A 17,537-nucleotide genomic window follows, 5' to 3' on the forward strand; every position below is an offset into this window, starting at 1 on the left:
ATTTCCTTTAAACGGGAAGGAAACAGCTTTTATTTGGTGAAACAGCTTTTATTTGATGATAAGATCCCAAAATGTTGCATATATAAACTTCTCATATTTTTTATATTGAATTCTGAAATATAACATAGATCTTTTGGGTGTCAAAGAGTCAAGCAAAGATTTACAGATAATTGTTAGTATTAAAGTTTGACTCTTGGGCAGAGAAAGACTGAGAATTTTTCAGGTCATGCTAACTCAAAATCATCCTGGAATTAGGGTATACATATTTTGTGATAGATTTTATCTAAATGTAAATCAGATACAAAGCTGCAAGGAAGTTCTCACTACATAATTTCATTTTTCATATAGGGCATTATTCTAACCTAATCTTTACAGCAAAGGTTGGAAGAAATAAGTTTCTTGTACTTTTGATATTCTTGATTGGAACATCTATTTTACATTGATTATTGTTATAAGGCTCCAGATATCCCTTTTAGTTCAGTGCTGTTTTCATATGTGCTATAAAATATCAAAGATTTCTTCTGTCTCAAAACTGATTCGAAAGATTTTGCCTGGAAATGTGACTGAAACATTGTTATTACCAGCTGTGGGCAAAAAGGTGTAAGTGCCATTTGTCAAAAGTATAATGACCTTGAATTTGGTACCTCAGTAACTATATGAATCATTGAAGTAGCTAATGAGTTGTATTTTTAAAATCAGTCTTTAGGAAGTGAATCAGTCAGAAAAAATTCATTCTGACAAGTTTGAGGGTTGAATATTTTGTTATACAGATATTACTTAATATTAGAACAACTTTTCTTTCTACCTTATTTTCTCATTTAATGGAAAGAAATTAAAAATATTTGTGTCTGTTAACTCAATAATTTTATTACATGTGATACTGTCTGACTTTTGTTTTTGTTCCATTCAGTTGGATCTTATGATCTCTACCTAAGGTAGAGGTGAAGAATAAATTGTAATATCCACTCCTCTTTTATTGACATTATAATATCTTTTCACAAACTGTTACAATTTTCTGTCATGCATTTATTCTAGTAATTTAAAATATCTCTCTACCCTGGGAGACCTGGGTTCGATCCTTGGGTTGGGAAAATCCCCTGGAGCAGGGAAAGGCTACCCACTCCAGTACTCTGGCCTGGAGAATTCTGTGGACTATATAGTCCATGGGGTCACAAAGGTCGGACACGACTGAGCGACTTTCATTCTAGTCGGAGGCTTGTGGAGGTCGTGATCAATTTTCGACAATCCATGTTGCTTTCTCTCCCTCACTCTGTGATAGCATTAAGGTTCTTATTTTCTTATATTTGGTCTTATTTGCATTGATGAAAGACAGATTTATTTTTATTTTAAGATAAATCAAGAGGCCACATGATTAGATATAAAAACCTTGTTTAATAATCACTGACTTAAATTTCAGATGAAATAGAACATTAGATACATCACTATTGCCCCTTGAGTCCTTTAGATTTATCTGTTTTTTTTTTTTTTTAATTCTAACTCTAGAAAATGCTGTATAAACTCACCCTAATATCTTGGAACATTTAAATGCCAGAGTGATCATTCAGGTTTTGGTATGATTACAAACTAGAAGTTTTAAAACTAAATGGATTTAAAGAATACCAGTTTCTCCTTTCATCATATTCTCCTAACCACTGTTCCACTGTATGCCAGACTTCTTTGACTTCTTATAATTGCTGTAGTCTTTCCATCTTTACTTTAAAGCCAAGTCATAGTATTTTGCCTTCCATAATGATCCTTCCCATTGTGCTCGATTACAGTGCAGTAACTGAGAAAAAATAGAGGAAAGAATGACAGTATTAGAGCAGTAACAAGTTTGAAAGTGTTCTGTATAAAATGCTCGATGTGTACAAGTTTTATACCTTATAAAATTAACAGTGGTGACCTGATTGATGTCCCTTAGATTTTCTAGGAAACTGATGTTTTTCAGGATTAGGGGTTTTTAAACATTTTTGAAGTCATTGATCTCTTTCTTTGAAGTAAATCTGGTATACAGTATTGATCTTAAGGTGCGCTGTGTTCCAAGGGATAGAGTATGGCATAGGATGTGTCTAGTGGCTAGACACTGGAGACCCACTCCAGTATTCTTGCCTGGAGAATCCCATGGACAGAGGAGTCTGGTGGGCTACAGTCCACGGGGTTGCAAAGAGTTGGACACGACTGAGTGACTGAGCGCACACGCCTCAGCTCAGCCACCTGCTCCTTCCTTTCCTTCAGTAACTTTGGAGACACAGCCTCCTTTCCCCTGAGGTGTCCCCAGAGTACAATGTGGAAGTCGCCGATAGTATTCTGAAGTTTTTTTCAGTGAGTAGCCATTTTAGAGGTTAAATACTTGGTGAGTTTCTGCCTATCCTAAATCCTCAAGCTTCGAAATCTCAAGTCCATACACAAAGGATGACCTAGGAGAATTGGCAGCATTAGGCTTCATTGAGAGTTTCTGTTTTGTTTAATATAGGTGTTGCTCAGATTATTTAAATTCGAAACCAGAAAACTGTTTAAAGTACATTTATCTTAGCATTAGTGATGTAATCTTTAGGGCCTAGACTGAAGGCCCTAATTGGCGTATAGTTGACTGGGGACCTTAAAGTAGAAACATTGTTTATTTTGCAAACCCTACAAGTAATTTGTAAACTACTAGTTCAAAAGCTGGTGATCATTTAATGAATGACACTTGATTGAAGTCTTGAAATATATAAATGCACAGATATTTGGAATAATAGGATAGCCATTCAGATAAATATAGCTTACCAATACAGTCTATACACTGTTCTAGATGTTACTTATGTTTCTGGTATGTTTCTCATTTAGTCCCCACAGTCCTTTTATGCCCCTGTTATCACATTTAAAATTGATGAGAAAGTTGAGTCTTGGTTAAGGAACATGCTGAAAATTATGGTAAATAGTAGACCCAGAGTTAGATTCTTAGTCTATGTGTTTTCAGAGCTCCATGGTACTTTTCTTCTGAGAAAATTATGGTCCACTGGGCTGACAGAGGTGAGAATGAAGTCAAAGGTCAGCACTAGGTAGTCATACTAGGATGTGGGTGCAGAAAGTTCATGGGAAGGCAGAGTGGTGTGTTTATAATGCCTGTGTTTACTTTACCAGCAAATTTAGGTATATCTAGGTTTCTCTTTCTCATCTTTTGCTTTGCTCTACTTTTCAGTTACTAGCTGTTTCCAGCTTCTTACCCACATTAGTCTTAGATTACAGTCTTAAAATTAATTTTAGTCCTGTCATCCTTTTTTTCCTTCATTCTCCTTCCTCAAATTCTTTTCTGGTTTAAAGGAGGGAAGCCTCTTGCCTTTTTTTTTCTTTACTGTAATCATTAAGCATTTGAGGGTTTGTTTGTTCAGATAAACAGAATGACATTTCTCCCAAAACTGTCCCGCTTCCCTATTCCAGAAAAAAATTTAATTCAGGGAAATTTTGCCTTGGAGAAAAAGTTTTTACTCGGTTAGCCTATATGTCTTAAAAAAAAAAAAAAAAAGGGAAGAAAAGGACCTTAAATGTCTTGAAGTCCATATCCAGTAAAGTATTTAATGAATGTTATCCCAAATAAGTTTAAGAATACCTACGTATACCGTATCTTTCCATTCCACCCTCACTTGGAGGTAGCCAGTGAATGCTAGCATTTTAATGGTTCTAAAAGCATTTTCAGAAACTGTTCTGAAAAACCATATTTCCTTGACCTTATATTTTTATGTAGATTAGATTGGGAAGGATATGAATAAATTATTATTTGGGGTGCCTCCTTTTGTTTTAAAATCCATTATAGGATTCCTTATAAAACTGTTAACTTAGAATTTTTAATCTGATGATATTTTTATTCCAATAGAAGTAGAAGATTAGTTATCATTTAAGTCTGAGTTTGGTGATTATGACTATGAAACTAAAGTAATGAACTATTTATCCTAAACTGCTTGTATGTCAGTCTGTCTCCTGAGTAGATTGTTAGAGTGGCTCTCTTTAATCTCTTAATTTGTGATGTGAAAACATACGGGCAGTTTATTGAACATAATAAGTTTTATTTATGGACTTAATGACAATTTGAAGTATTTTTGTATAGTTGATTCATTCAGTTACTTCTTGATGTAGGACATATAATCATGACACATAGAAGGAGGGGAAAAGCATATTTAGGGCTTGGAAATACACAGAATTGAATCTGACTTGAATGCTGATTACCTTGAGTAAGTTATTTAGTATTCATATATTTATAAGGTAATATTAAATTAACTATGCTAGGCATGAAGGTGGGAGGAGGTGGTGGGGAGAAGGTGTAACTTCTCTGTTTAAAGAGTTCAGAGATCAGTAGCATTCACTTAAGCCTGTCTGAATTTGTTATGTTGTTGGCAAAATGGCAGTGAGAGAACTTAAAATTCCCCAGATAATAATACCTTGAGGAACCAAAGAGGTTCAATATGAGTTAGGTTGATATTGAGCATCTATATAAACCTCAGGTATTATACCTCAAGGTATTATCTATCATTGTATTTTGTCATTTGTACTATTTAATCACAGAACTACCCACAAGAGACACCAAAATGTGGGTTAAGTCCCTTCCTTGTTGGAGGACTCCTTTGCCTTTAGAGAAGTATTTTAAGTAGCCTGATGTTTTCATTCATTCAGATATTCTGTGTTCTGGCATCAGATATATTTGCTGGGCTTCTAGAATTTGAGGGCTCTGTGCCATTGCCTTGTGCACATTTGGTTTTAATTTTTCACTAAACACAACATTCTGTCAGACTCCACTAAAATTGTTGTTTTAGCTTGATGAAGTACTTGCTATCAGTTAAAAGAACAAACCTGTAATTTAAGAACAAGCCATCGTGTAGTATAGAGCTCTGCAAACCTTTTTTTTTTAAGGGCCGGATATTTTTAGGCTTTATGTGCCATACAGTTTCTGACAGAACTACTCAACTCTGCTGTTGTGGTGTGAAGGGAATTATAGACAGTACACAAATGAATGAGTGTGTGTTCATTAAAACCAAATTTATGAACACTGAAATTTGAATTTCTTACAATTTTCATATGATAAAATAGTCTTGTTTTGTTTTCATATTTTTCAGCCATTAAAAAATGTAGGAATTATAGTTAGATTGTGGGCCTTGAGAAAAACAGGTGGCTAGCCAGATTTGGCCAGCTGACTGTTAGTTTGCAGACGCCTATTTAGGGTATAATCTATGAATTTGCTGTTGTTGTTGGATAATTTTCAAGCATTTAGGTGATTTCAAGCATTTAGGGATTATATATGTTAGGATTTATGTTCTGCTCTTTTTCTCTTGCCCAAGTTTATAGAATATATGTTTTATATATATATATATATAAATATACTTTTATAGAATATATGTTAATAGTAGAAAACCAATGGGAAAAACAAATGGTGTTTTGTTATGGTTTGGAGGTTTTTTAAGAATTTGAAGGGCATCTTTTAAAGCTGATTACTCTCTGATTTCTCATCCACCTCAAGTCGCATTCTATAAATTTCAAGTAATATGTACAATGCCTTCTACATTTCGAATTTTAAAAATTTATACAATAGCTATGGAAGTTTATCTTTTAAAGAAATTGTATGTAAGTGATTAGACATTCACATTGCATGAATGCTATTTAGCAAAATTTCTAAATTAGGAAATAAAAATGACATTTATAGTGATTATAAAATTTTGTTTGTTGAAACTATAAAAGTCTGTTAACTTGCTTTCTGTAGACACCAGAGAAGAAACAATCAGAATCATCCAGAGGAAGAAAAAGAAAAGCAGAAAACCAGAATGAAAGTAGTCAGGGTAAGTGAAGCAAAATCTTCCTTCATACCCAAAGAGGTATTTGCAATTAATTATTCTGGTTTTTAATCCATTAATAATTTGTTTTAAAGTTTTCTGTTTTTGCGATTTATATAGACACCATGTAATATCTGCACTAATAATAGCTTAAATATACTTTTTGTAAAAAACATTATGAAATTGGAGTCTTTCTGTACCACAGGTAGTTTGCTTATGGTTACTCTTTTTAACATTTCCTTTATTTTTTTGAGAATTAGAAAGTGTCATGTCCAAACCTGATATGCATTACCTTTATCACCTTTCTCTGTTCTCTCTTTATATGAAATATGGTGTTGAAATGACTTCTTGTTTTTGGATAAGAATTTTATATCTTGCTTTGAAACAAATACCTAAATTTACTCATCCTTTTTATTAAAAAAAAAAAAACTATATAAAAATGATTGAGGTACTTCATTTTAAAACATCGGCTTTTTCTTTCCATACCTTTTCTTCATCCGTTTTTGCTTTCTTTCCATATCCTTCATCTTTTCTTCTACATTTTATATTATAAACTAGTAAGGAAATTACTTTCACTAGACTACAAAACTTCTTATAATGGATAAGATAGCATTATCATTTAATTTGGTTTTTCAAGATTAAATACAAAAATTGGACTCTTGAATCATATGTAATGATGATTTTATGCATATATTATGTGTTTTGGAGCCATTTCTATCTATAAAGTCTAGAGCTATGAACCCATGGCTTACTAGTATTTACATGTGGCACTGGCATCAACAAATACATTTGCAGCAGCTGTCTTTGTGGAAAGGGGAAGTTGAGTCACTCTAGCACCTTTCTCTTAAGTTTGTGCTATTTTGTATTTCAGTCTGGCCTGAGGTCCTTTTTGATCTTAGTGTAGTTTCCTCATCTGTGGTTAGTGAACTTGGATTTATTTAGTTACATTAGTTATGATAGTTTTAACATTAAATTTTAAAGCTTACTTAAAAGCAGGGTCCCAATATAGTGTGGGACTTCTGGGTTGGTTGAGCCAACCTATGTCTTTAGGAAGCCACATCATTTTCTCTGTGATCTGCCATCCACAGAATTGTCTGCTTTTTTCTTTTATGTTTTTAGGACTGTGGCCATTTAAAATTGTATCTCCTCATTTCATCCTCCACACTTGTATTTGCTTTAGAGAGAGCCTGGTTTTCTATGAGCTTTTCTTTTTTTCCCTCTATTTGATGTAGGCTTATTCAAGTTCATAGCAAACCTCTCCTGTCATCTTCTTGGTCAGAATTGGGTTGTGTGTCCATTCCAGAACGAATTATGTCCATGAGAGGTATTATTGCACTTAAAATCAGGCCCGTCTCTGAAATTGAGAATGTGGTAACATTCCCCTTAGAAAGATAGGCCTTGTGCAGAAAGCATGATACCTGAGCAAAACTGGATTTCTGATTAGGAGGAGGAGAGATAGGGAGCTAGGAATGGAGGCCAGATAGGAAACAGCCCTGGAGGAAAAGCTATGACCAACCTAGACAACATTAAAAAGCAGAGGCAATACTTTACAGACAGAGGTCCATCTCATCAAAGCTATGGATGTGAGAGTTGGACTATAAAGAAAGCTGAGCGCCAAAGACTTGATGCTCTTCAACTGTGTTATTGGAGAAGACTCTTGAGAGTCCCTTGGACAGCAAAGAGATCCAACCAGTCCATCCTAAAGGAAGCCATTCCTGAATATTCGTTGGAAGGATTGATGCTGAAGCTGAAACTCCAATACTATGGCCACCTAATGTGAAGAACTGACTCATTAGAAAAGACCCTGATGCCGGGAAAGATTGAAGGCAGGAGGAGAAGGGGACGACAGGATGAGATGGTTGGATGGCATCATCGACTCAATGGACATCAGTTTGAGCAAGCTGAGGGAGTTGGTGATGGACAGGGAAGCCTGGCGTGCTGCAGTCCATGGGGTCGCAAAGAGTGGATACGACTAAGCAACTGAACTGAAATTATATGGTCTATGCAGGGGAGGGAATGTTAACAGAATAAAATGTGGATTCAATCAGGGAAAAAGAACTGGGGAAATAGTTTCTGGTAGGCAACCAAAAAACGTCTCTGTCTTCATTAAAAGGTGGCACCACTTCAGAATCTGCAAGGAAGTTGTTATAGGCAGAAGGAAAATTCCTTTGGTATAGTCCTCTCTGACTTCTGAATAAACCTATACAAAACTATTGTTGAAAATTTCTAGGTTGTATTACTTCTTAGTTTTTTTTTTTTTTAATTCCTGCTACTTTGTTCCAGGAAGGAATGAGAGATTGTTGAACCTTTAAATGTATTGTTTGTTCATCTCGGTAATGCCTGGCAAATAGTAATGTTTGTTGAATAAAATAAGTGAATGAATGTATATGTCAGTATTGAATTGATAAATGTTTATATTATCCAATGCTTTTGACTCCATGCTATCATTAATTTTTCTTTTGTAACTTGAAGAAATTATGTATTCAGTGTAATTCTAATGAAGGATGGATAACTCCCATCCAAAATGCTGTATTTCTTAGCTGCTTCTCAGTTTAGTATTTATAAAATTGGTGAAAAAAATCATTTTATTTGCTTTTTGCTTTTTTTAAAGTCCATTTTGGAGCAAAACTTTTAATTAAAGAATAATTTTGACCACTTTACCAAAGTGGCCATGTAAGCACAATATTTAAAATCTAGTTTATTTTTGAAAAAAATCCTACTAATTTGAAAATACTTTTTAGAAAATCAAACATTTTACAAAATAGTGTTCATATTAAAGCATGTTATTGTCAGTTTGTTGTGGTTTGTGTTGACTGAGCTTTTTTATAATTTATAGATATAAATCGGTTTGTCAGTTATACAGCTACCACTTGTCTTTTTTAATTGATATATTTTTCACTGATACACTTTTATGAAGTTAGTAACCGTGAAGCAATATGAATAATGTTGTTTTAAAAGCAGGCAGTCTTTTAATATGATTTATTTTTCTGATTTTCCCATAGTTGAGACTTTTAAAATTGACATGTATCTATTGGAATATCATTTGATTTTTGGAATTGTGAAGTTGGCATCTGACCCTCTGAGGAATCTTAGTATTCTTTTAATGCCCATCACCACCCAACTAGAATATCATATTCTTTAACATTTTTGTGTGTATTAGGGGAATTAAGTTTGGCACATTCTCTTTCTCATATAATATGTGATAGATAGTCACGACTGACTTTAAATCTGTAAAATTTTTTACTTTTATATTTTAGGAAAAAGTATTGGGGGACGTGGCCACAAAATTAGCGACTATTTTGAAGTAAGTTCATTGAGGAATATCTTCAGTTCTTAATATAATTCTGCCATAGGCTGTTGGAACCACCGAGTCTGCTTTTGTTGATCTAGTTGATTAAAGCAGAACTTAAGTACTATGTGATGTCCTGTCTTTCTAGGAACATTAAAGTTTACTTTTACTTTGGTATGGCACATCATAATTTTCAAAGGACTTTCTCCTGTATTTTCTTGTAATAGGTCAGGAGATGGTCAAAGCAGGTATTAGTATTCCTGTTTTAGGTGAAGAACCTGAGAACCAGAGATGTTAAAGTAGCCTTCTTGTTTGGTCATGCAGCTGTGTCTGACTCTTTTGTGACCCTGTGGACTGTAGCTCGCCAGGGCCCTCTGTCCATGGGATTTCCCAGGCAAGAATACTGGATTGGGGTGCCATCTCCTTCTCCAGGGGATCTTCCTGACCCAGGGATTAAACTCGAGTCTGCTGCACTGGCAGGCATATTCTTTACCACTGAGCCACCTGGGAAGCCGCATAAAGTATCCTACCTAAAGGCAAATTTTAAATGGAAGAGCCTCTAGAATTCTTTGTACTGTCAGTCAAGATTTTATTGTACCAAAGCAACAGCTGAGGCCTGTGGATGGAGATTAAATAATGATAGAGATGTGAATCTAAAGAGTCCCTGAAAATAATAAACAGTGGTAAATTTATATTTTTACCCAATCTGGAATGTTTCTTTACCCCTACACAGAAACGCTTTTTCCTACCATTATATTAATGTGATTAATTGTAAAATATTAATGTGATTAGTAAAATAATAGTTGAAAAATATTTATATTTACTTGAGAGAGAGTAGAATTTGCTGGTTGGGAGAAGGGCTGTATTTTTTATATGTATATATATAAATGCTGGGTTGAGACGATCCCTCGCAGAAGGACATAGCAACCCACTCCAGTATTCTTGCCTGGAGAATCCCGTGAAGAGAAGAGCTTGGTGGGCTCTTCTCCATGGGGTTGCAATGAGTTGAATATGACTGAATGACTAACACAGTCACTCTCTTTCACTCATATACACACACACACACACACACATATATATATATCCTCCATTGTTTTTCTTTTTTGAGTTTACAGAATCTAAGTTAAAACTGTTGGAGACTATAAAATACACCTAAAGCTCGTTAGTTGCTGTCAGTCCCTTAGTGTTAATATCATTAAAAATCTTTGCCAAAGGTAGGGTCTGTTCAAATAAACACATCTCAAGTGTCTTGAATGCCTACTATGTGCTGAGCATTGTGCTAGGCACTATAGATTAAAAATTTAGAGTAAGTTCTTTAGGTGTAGGAAGTTATTTAATGAACACACTAGGAAGTCTCCTTTTCTGCTGTTCATACCTAATACCCAGAGATGAAGCCATTAGCAGCAAATTGTTTTTGCCTTCCATTCTTGGTTCAGAAACATGAGACTTGAGAAAGCTATGGAACAGATTAGGTGGCTTCTCTTCATACATGGTTAAGTCATTTACTATAATGCATGTAAGAAAGAATCAATTTTTATTAGACTTTGTGCTGTTAAGAAGGGACTTGGTCCAGTAGTTCTTTTATAGTGCTGTGAACATTTGGATACTTAACAGATCTTGGGAATGACAGTTCTGTCTTAAGATAGTTGATTAACATCTACACATCTACTTGTAAAGAGATTAAAGTTTCTCGGGATTAGAGCTCCTGCTGGCTTCACAAGCATAAGGGAACTGCTAAAATTTGAAGGAAAAATCAGACATGTTCTTTGCTCTGGGGGAATTTGTCTTTGAGGCTGCCACAAAAATAATAAAATATATTTAAATTAATTCGTAATACCATGTCTAAAACAATATCTTTCTAAACTTTTGTTTTATTTATATATATATATATATATATGTATAGTGGTGTTTCCTTTTACCCTCAGTACCAAGGTGGAAATGGCTCAAGTCCAGTAAGAGGCATACCTCCTGCAATCCGTTCGCCTCAGAATTCACATTCACATTCCACTCCTTCTTCATCTGTAAGTTTTTCCATGTGTTTTTATGTCTCAGAGGTTATGTGTACTGAATGAAGAATTTTTGTAATTTGTCTTTATTGAGGCCTTTTATGTATATGTGCTTAGTCACTCAGTCGTGTCTGGCTCTTTGCAACCCCATGGATTGTAGCTCGCCAGGCCCCTCTGTCCATGGGGATTCTCCAGGCAACAATACTGGAGTGGGTTGCCATGGCCTCCTCCAAGGAATCTTCCCAACTCAGGGGTTATATATATATATATATATATATATATAAGCATTTACCTTTTTAAAAAAGTCTTTCATTCTGTTGAGGTGAGTTGAATTCTTTTCAGTGATTTGATGCTGTTAGAACTTTATTTCTGAAAGTGAGATTCTTAAAGATTTTCTGAGTTAATTATTTCCAAGAAGTAATGTTTCTATAAAAGAATGATAGGACTGGGAATTCCTTGGCAGTCCAGTGGTTAGGTCTCAGCACTTTTTACTGCTGGGGCCCAAGTTCGATCATTGGTCAGGGATCTTATCAGTTAAATTTCTTAACCACTAAAGTGGTAGCATAATTCCTTTCTGGGAATCCTTGAGAAAAGAGTAGGCAGCTGTCAGCCTTGGATAATGTAGTTTGGGGTAAGAAAAGGATCTTGGATCTAAAAATTCACTGAAAACTTTTTAGTTTGTTTCTGACATTTTTAAGATCCAGTTCTTTTATATGCATTGCCCTACATGTTGGATTTTATTTACTGTTTTTTAACTTTGATTATGTGAAAGTTCATTGTATAACCAGAATAGCAGTGTTGGCTTTCACTAATTTAAAGATGAATTAAGAATTTTTAAAAATTAGTCTGTCATTTACTCAGTTACACTGTTGTAACTTCCAGTGTTGCTTTCTAGTCCTTTCTCTAGATAAATACTTTTTAATGTCTTACTCATTTTGTACCTTGGAGGACATCATATTGCCGTATACCAAGTAGAGTATAAAACTCAAAAATAGCTTGGAATTGTAGTGATAGCATTGGTACATGATGTAATCGACTGTTTTCAGTGAATGTATTTTAAAACTAGTGACTAGTTAAACCATGCAACTTATCAGTAAACTGATTTTATATTACACATGGGCATGCATTAGGGCTTCCTGATGACTCAGATAGTAAAAAATCCACTGCAGTGCAGGAGACTGATTTTGACCCCTGGGTTGCGAAGATCCCCTGGAGAAGGAATGGCTACCCTCTCCAATATTCTTGCCTGGAGAATTCCCTGGACAGAGGAACCTGGCAAGCCAGCGTCCATGGCGTCATGCAGAGTCAGACACGACTGAGCAACTAACATAACAGCAACAACAGGGGCATGCATTGTTGTCCCTAGTGCTGAAAGAATTCTGTTGCTATAGTAAAGTCTTTCAGTTTTGCTTTTTGAACCATCATAAGCTGTTTTTGATAATTTTTTTTTAAATGATGTATTTGGCCTTGTTATATTTAACAAGTTGAAAGCATTCAATTTTCTTTTATGGAACCAGACTGTAAACTCCTTGAGGGCAAGGCATATATATAAAGTTTATACATGTGACAGTTTTTGGATGAGTGTCTGAGACCAAGGCTCATACCTCTCTATTTTATCTATCTATCAGATGGCTGGTTGTCTTCTTTTACTGGGCTTTGTAAGAGGGAGGTACTCAATCCTTATTGAATAAACAATGATAAAAAGTTTTTAAAATTCAGTTATGTTTTGAGTTATTATCCTAATAAACACTTAAGGAATATTTAGTTGTTGTTAAGCAGAAATCTACTTTTAATTCTTTTTTAAAAATTTATTCATTTTTTAATTGAAGGAAAATTGCTTTACAGAATTTTGTTGTTTTCTGGCAAACATCAAGAAGAATCTTGCTATTGTATTATTTTTGCTAATGTAAAATTTAATATTTTGTTAAGGTTCGACCGAATAGCCCTTCTCCTACTGCGTTAGCTTTTGGGGACCACCCTATTGTACAGCCAAAGCAGTTATCCTTTAAAATTACTCAGGTAAATAGTAATTGAGATTTCTTTGTATGACTTAGGGATAAAAAACCAGTGACCAGTTTGTGTACACAATTAAGATGTCTTCTGTTTTAGACATAATCATAAAGTAAAATTCGATATCAAGAAAGCTAACTACTGAATAACAACCAAAAAAATTTGTAGAGAGTGAGAAATTGAAACCCAGTTTACTGTCAATCTGTCCTTTGTTACACTGGTTAAATACAAATTTTAAGCAAATTAAATAACCAAGACAACCATAACATGTCAGTTCTGTTTACTGATTATTTTTTAACTTAACATCTAAGTACATATAATTGATACCTTCTTGAAGGTGTTATATTTGTTATAAGTGGATATTAAAGCAGTTTGTTTTACATGTCTGTATTTTTGTGTATCATATATGCTACACAATTGAAAATTATTTGAAAATCAGACATCTTTTGCAATTACTTTGTTTTGTGAATTTTGAGTATTGGAGTTTTCATTTTAACTCTATATACATGTGACAGTTTTTGAATGAGTGTCTGAAACCAAGGATTGAAAAAGTAGGTCTTCTTGCTTGCCACCTTAATTGTGCAGTTTATTACCATTATACTTTTCCTGTCAGGTCATGGCCAGACTCTTGTGAATGTATCAAAACTTCTTTCTTTGGATAATCTTTAGACCAGGATTTATAAGTACATTGCTTTGAGTCAGTGAACAGCTTGTGAATGTTTTTGCCCTGTTCAAAAATCAGCTAGAGTTTTCATATAACAGTGATTATACTGAATTCTAATGAAGAATACACTTATCAATATTCTAAAAATTTAAATGATTAACCTTTGAAAAAATTTTTTTAAGTCTGTGTAGCACTTACATTTCTGAAGATAATTAAACTTAAAACTACACTAAGACCTTTTGGGATACCCTTTACATACACAAACTCCAATGCTGTGATTTTTAGAATCAGAATTAAATCTAATTTTATGTTTACATGCAGTAATATATATATATAATGGAATAATAAAATAGCTTTCTTTTATTTAGACTGATCTTACGATGCTGAAATTAGCAGCATTAGAAAGTAATAAAAACCAGGACCTGGAAAAGAAGGAAGGTCGTATAGATGACTTGCTCAGGGTAAGTAAGAAGTCATCATTGCCAATTATTTGGCAGTAGTAAAACAGTTGAGAAAATACTTAACATTTTTAAAAATTTCTCTTATTGGGAGAAATTAAGTCTTTTAGTATTAAGGACATAATTGAACATATCAACCATTTAAAGAAAAAACTTTTATTAGCTCTTTAAATGTGAACTGAAAAGCAGTTAGAGAAATAGAAGTTTATAAAATTTTATTTTTACTTGGTCAGCTATCCTAAGACAGATATCCATTTCATGGTGGTTTTAAAGTTACTTGATTTTGTTATAAACCTTTTAATGGAAACTTCATAAAGAGACACATCAAAAAGTATGCCTAATATGTTAGTTAGTAAGGGATGAAGTAGTTGTTCTCACCCCTTGCTGCTCATTTGAATCACTGGATGGAAAACATGGGAGACACTTTATAAAAGTAACAATGCTTATACCCTACCCTGAGGAATTCTGATTATATTGGTGTGACGTAGGGCTTGGACATTGGTAGTTTTAAAAGCTCCTGCATGGTCCAGAGGCTAAGACTCCATGCTCCCAATGAAGGGGGCCCAGGTTTGATCCCTGGTCAGGGACCTAGATTGCACATGCTGTACCTAGGATCCAGCTCAACCAAATAAATTAATTAAAGGGGAAAAATAAAAACCTTCTCCAAATGATTGTAATTTAGCTAACAGAACTGTTGGTATAGAAACTCAGTGAAACCATCATCTGTGACCAAAACCTCTAAAACATCTAGTGTGCCTCTCCCGTTCCCATCCTGTTCACTCCCTGACATCTCTTACAATGGTAAAATTGACCACTGTTGTAAATTTTGTATCTATTTCTTATGCCTTTGTGTTTCTTATAGTTATATTATATCTATCTTATACATTCTTAACAACATATTATTTCACTGTTTTTGAACTTTAAATTACAAAATTATACTGTAGGCCCTGCTTGTCTTCACTAAACATTATACGTGGGATTGTCATGTTCATTTCACTGCTGTATAGGAAGGCGTAAACGAATGTACTGTAATTTATCTTTGCTGCTCTTGTTGAACATTTTATTTCTACTTTTTGCTATTATGAACAGTTCTGCTAAGACACACTCTTGTACATGTCTTCTGTGGCACACATGGAGAATTTCTCTGTGTTATATGCTTAGAAAGGCATGGCTAGAGTATAGGGCATACATAGCTTAAACTCTACTCTATAAAAGCAGATTTTTCCCAAGGTGGTTGGATCAGTTTACATTCCACTAACTATAAGCAGGGAATAATCTTATTGCTCATTACCCTTGCCAAAGCTTATTAGAATCATATTTAATTTGGGGGTTCAGTTTAATGGATATAACAAGGTATTAGTTATTATGCATTCACTTTATTTTTTGAATATCTTGTAAAATATTTATTAACCGTTTGTATTTCTTCTGTGAAGTAAATGATCTTTTTTTTTTGCTCATTTTTCTTAATGAGTTGCTGTCTTTCAAAATTGTATCCGTTTTTTTGTTGGCTGTATATATTGATTTTTCTCCCAGTGTGTAAATTGTCTTTTTATTTCTTTGCGCTATCTTTTGATTAGATCATTTAAAATTTATATGATTGCATTTCTCTTTTTTTTTATGGGTTTCCCTGGTGTCTCAGATTGTAAAGAATCTGCCCACAGTGTAGGAGACCTGCATTCGATCCCTGTGTTGCAAAGATTCTCTGGAGAAGGACGTGACAACCCACTCCAGTATTCTTGCCTGGAGACTCCCATGGACAGAGGAGCCTGACAGGCTACTGTCTATGGGGTTGCAAAGAGTCAGACATGACTGAGCGACCTCTTTATTTATAGTTTGTACCAAATTATTATCAAAGATATACCAAAATAATTCATTATTTTTGTCCCTAAGACCATAAAGATGTTCGTCTGTATCTTCTTTAAAAAAAATTTATAGTCTGCTTTTTCAATACAAGTTATAAATCTCACTGGAATTCATTTTGGGGTATGATGTGAAATAAGGTTTCATTTTAATTTCTTTCTGTATAGAGAACCAGTTATCTAGACCATGTAGTTAAGTCTACTCTTTACTGCCAGCTCCATCATACAATCTCATTTTCATAAACAAATACATGTATTTGAGTGTTCTGTGTTAAGTACCATGTTCTCTGTGTATTCCTACACTGGTACTACAGCATCTTTTTATCATTTAGCTGTCGTCTTTGGTTGTTAGTAACAGAGAACATAAACAACAGTCCTTTAAATAAGATACAGTATTACTTTTTGAGAGAAGAACAGAAAGGCGGGGGTGGGGGGGTGTTCCAAGTCAGAGCTTGAGGGTGCAGTGTCTCCTGCCCACTGAGTTACTTGCCCCACACTAAAGCCAGTTAGGGGTGGAGGCCGGTCCTTCCATAGCAGGCCCAGAAGGAAATGGTGCTGAGATAACCCATGGAACACAGTGCCCCTCACTAATATATCTGAGATAGGTTTTTCTGTTCTCTGCAAACTGCTCACCTCTGAGGGGACGAGGGACCGAGTGTTTCCCTGAGCCCCAAGCAAGTGATGGAGGCCAAGCAGGACCCTGCAGTGTGGCCCCTGGTGCCACACTGACCATTCATCCCAGATGTGACTGAGGAGGGCCTGGAGACTGTTCATCTATCTAGACAGCAGTGTCTGCACATGTGCAGTTGGGCTGTTGCCACCTTGGACAAAGCCTAAGAGGCCATAGGCCTTTGAATGGAAGACGGTTAAGTTTTGTGAAAATGCAATTTTATTGGTTCTGCTTTATTTCCAGCCAGGCAGAGCTTTGCTAGCAAGTAGAGATGACTGAGCTATGCAGGCCATAGGCATCTGGACAAGTTTCCATAAACAACAGTACTTTAAATGAAATACCATATTATTTTTTAAGAGAAGAACAGAAGGAGGTGGCCCAGGTGTCATATGGAATCTTGTCTCCCTCAGTTTTTCTGCTCCCTCCCCTTAGTACATGGCCTTCATTTTGAAGATTATATCAAGGTACAATATATTTATCAAAGTCACAGTTATAGTATCTCTGTTCTTAAGCAGAAGAGGAAAGAAATTAAAAATACAGCAGTTTCCTGCATAGTGTTCTTGAGTATTCCATTGCACAACTTCTGCTTACATTTCACTGATCGTCGTTAGCTGCAAGGAGATGGGAAATACACTAGCTAGTCTTAGATTTTCAAGTCACACATACACAATTTGTTGGGTTTCTGTTCAACTAGAAGATAATGATAAGGATCTGATGCTAAATTTCATATATGTTCCTCTGAAACTATTTTATTTTACCCTTTTCCTTGGAAAACAGCTTTTT

At 34.8% G+C, this 17,537-nt stretch overlaps 1 protein-coding gene across 2 annotated transcripts in view; it reads left to right on the top strand.

Annotated features, from left to right (window-relative positions):
* TLK1 (tousled like kinase 1) overlaps nt 1-17,537 on the top strand; it is a 175,303-nt gene that overhangs the window by 105,447 nt on the left and 52,319 nt on the right. Inside the window, exons 4-8 of one of the 2 annotated variants that reach the window (XM_069577245.1) lie at nt 5,729-5,804; nt 9,056-9,102; nt 11,013-11,108; nt 13,023-13,112; nt 14,136-14,228. In XM_069577245.1, the coding sequence (XP_069433346.1) occupies nt 5,729-5,804; nt 9,056-9,102; nt 11,013-11,108; nt 13,023-13,112; nt 14,136-14,228 (402 nt within the window). The remainder of the gene's footprint in view (nt 1-5,728; nt 5,805-9,055; nt 9,103-11,012; nt 11,109-13,022; nt 13,113-14,135; nt 14,229-17,537) is intronic. The other variant, XM_069577247.1, reaches the window with a different exon arrangement.

The sequence above is a fragment of the Ovis canadensis genome, chromosome 2 (genome assembly GCF_042477335.2).
Source record: "Ovis canadensis isolate MfBH-ARS-UI-01 breed Bighorn chromosome 2, ARS-UI_OviCan_v2, whole genome shotgun sequence".
Lineage (NCBI taxonomy): Eukaryota > Metazoa > Chordata > Mammalia > Artiodactyla > Bovidae > Ovis > Ovis canadensis.